This window comes from Sphaeroforma arctica (assembly GCF_001186125.1).
Source record: "Sphaeroforma arctica JP610 unplaced genomic scaffold supercont1.6087, whole genome shotgun sequence".
Lineage (NCBI taxonomy): Eukaryota > Ichthyosporea > Ichthyophonida > Sphaeroforma > Sphaeroforma arctica.
In genome coordinates this window covers 1-1,758 of record NW_014034471.1, presented here as the reverse complement: position 1 = coordinate 1,758, position 1,758 = coordinate 1, and the positions used below count along the sequence as shown (strand labels likewise).

At 40.3% G+C, this 1,758-nt stretch overlaps 1 protein-coding gene across 1 annotated transcript; it reads right to left on the bottom strand.

Annotated features, from left to right (window-relative positions):
- Nucleotides 1-1,084: 1,084 nt before the first annotated feature.
- SARC_15418 (hypothetical protein) lies at nt 1,085-1,308 on the bottom strand (the record flags this gene model as incomplete). The annotated part of the gene is made up of 1 exon (XM_014290462.1): nt 1,085-1,308. A coding segment is annotated over one exon (224 nt), but the record flags the coding sequence as incomplete, so codon positions are not given.
- Between the last annotated feature and the right edge of the window lie 450 nt (nt 1,309-1,758).

The window sequence follows — 1,758 nt, the reverse complement described above, 5'->3', positions numbered from 1 at the left end:
CATATACATACATATACATACATATATATATATATATACTCGTAGACATACCAGACAAGTGTTCGTACTACCGCATTTACCTGGATAAGTGATCCTGCAGCTTCACTGCAGAACCATGGAGCTTCTTCGTGTGGTGCTATAGTCAGACTATGCTCATCGTCAGGTATACCTACCAGCGCCCCAAAGTTGGTACCAACGGTTGTGGCAATCTGCAGGGCTTGGTGCGTGAGATTGCACATGACAAATCTGGTGGTGGTAGGTAGGTAGGTCGGTTGGTAGGGATGAGATGTACATATAAGGAAATCAGGCAGCCGGTGGTATACATACAGATCTATGTATACACGTTATATAGATGTGTTATGGATTAAATACTGATAATTGCATACGCAGTTTCGTATATATGTTTATATGTTTTATATGTTGTGATGTTTTATATGTTTTATACGCTGTGATGTTTTATATGTTTAAATGTTGTGACGTTTTATGCGTTTTATATGTTGTGATGTTTTATATATTTTATATGTTCTGACGTTTTATGTGTTTTATATGCTGTGATGTTTTATTTGTTTCCATATATATGTTGTGCATAAACTGATGTTAAATAATTACACACTGGCATACATGAGTTGTAGATTTGGTATTGAAGAACAGTGGGAATCAGTCCGCTCAAGGAGTGTTTGTGAGTGAGTGTTATATCAACCGTAAGCTTGCATGTATATCACACACCAGCCTGATGAAAACAAGCATAAACGTCAATCCTGGTCACAGCGACCTGAGTCCATATTTAGACATGATGAACAAAAAAAGTGAACATGTGGCACGCAACTACACAGATAACTTTGCAAAGACATTTTGATAATAGGCCAATACCAATGCACACACTCACGCACATACAACATCAAAGTGGACATTCACACATACCGCACTACAGAGACATTTGACAATAAGCCAACACCAATGCAAGCACTCATACAGATACAACATCAAAGTGGACATTCACACACATACAACATACACACGTAGACACACACACACATAACTTGGTTATAAATACACCAGAAGGTAACCTCACAACCCCACACACCTTGGTTTAACCGTCACCATGCGGCTGATTGAGTTTACCATAGATATCTGGACTGTCAGGTCGTACCGGACTTTTCCTCGCATGTAGTCACCCGTGGGGAGCAATGAGACCGCCCCGTTAGTCCCGGGCATGTCCAGACTGAAGTCTTGGCTCCACTCGCTGTGTCGCACCCCGGTGTCTATAAATAGATCTGCTCCGGAGTAAGGTAGGTAAACACACCCCATATTAGGGTTGGATCAAGGTCAGTACGGGCCCAAACCCTAAAACCCAAATGGCCCCACCTGTTGGTAGTCACTACCTTGACAAGATTTGGTATGTTCAGTCGACTGTGGTGAACAGAAGAACTATAGCCCCAGGCATGGCAAGGGGCATGGGTGTGAGACTATATACACATACACCATTGTATGTGTGGGGGTAGGTATAGCCATCTCACGCACGGATATATATAGCGAGAGATATTTTTATTTTATATATATATTTAAAAATATATATATGTAGAAGGAATATAAAGTATAACACATGCCACACAAACACATTCATATATATATATATATATATATGTAATTATAATTATAATGCTGTGCGCTCTAGTGACCACTACCTGCAGTGTCCTCAGGGCTGATTGCAAAAACATTCGAAATTCGTACTATAAATACAGCCACACACACACACAC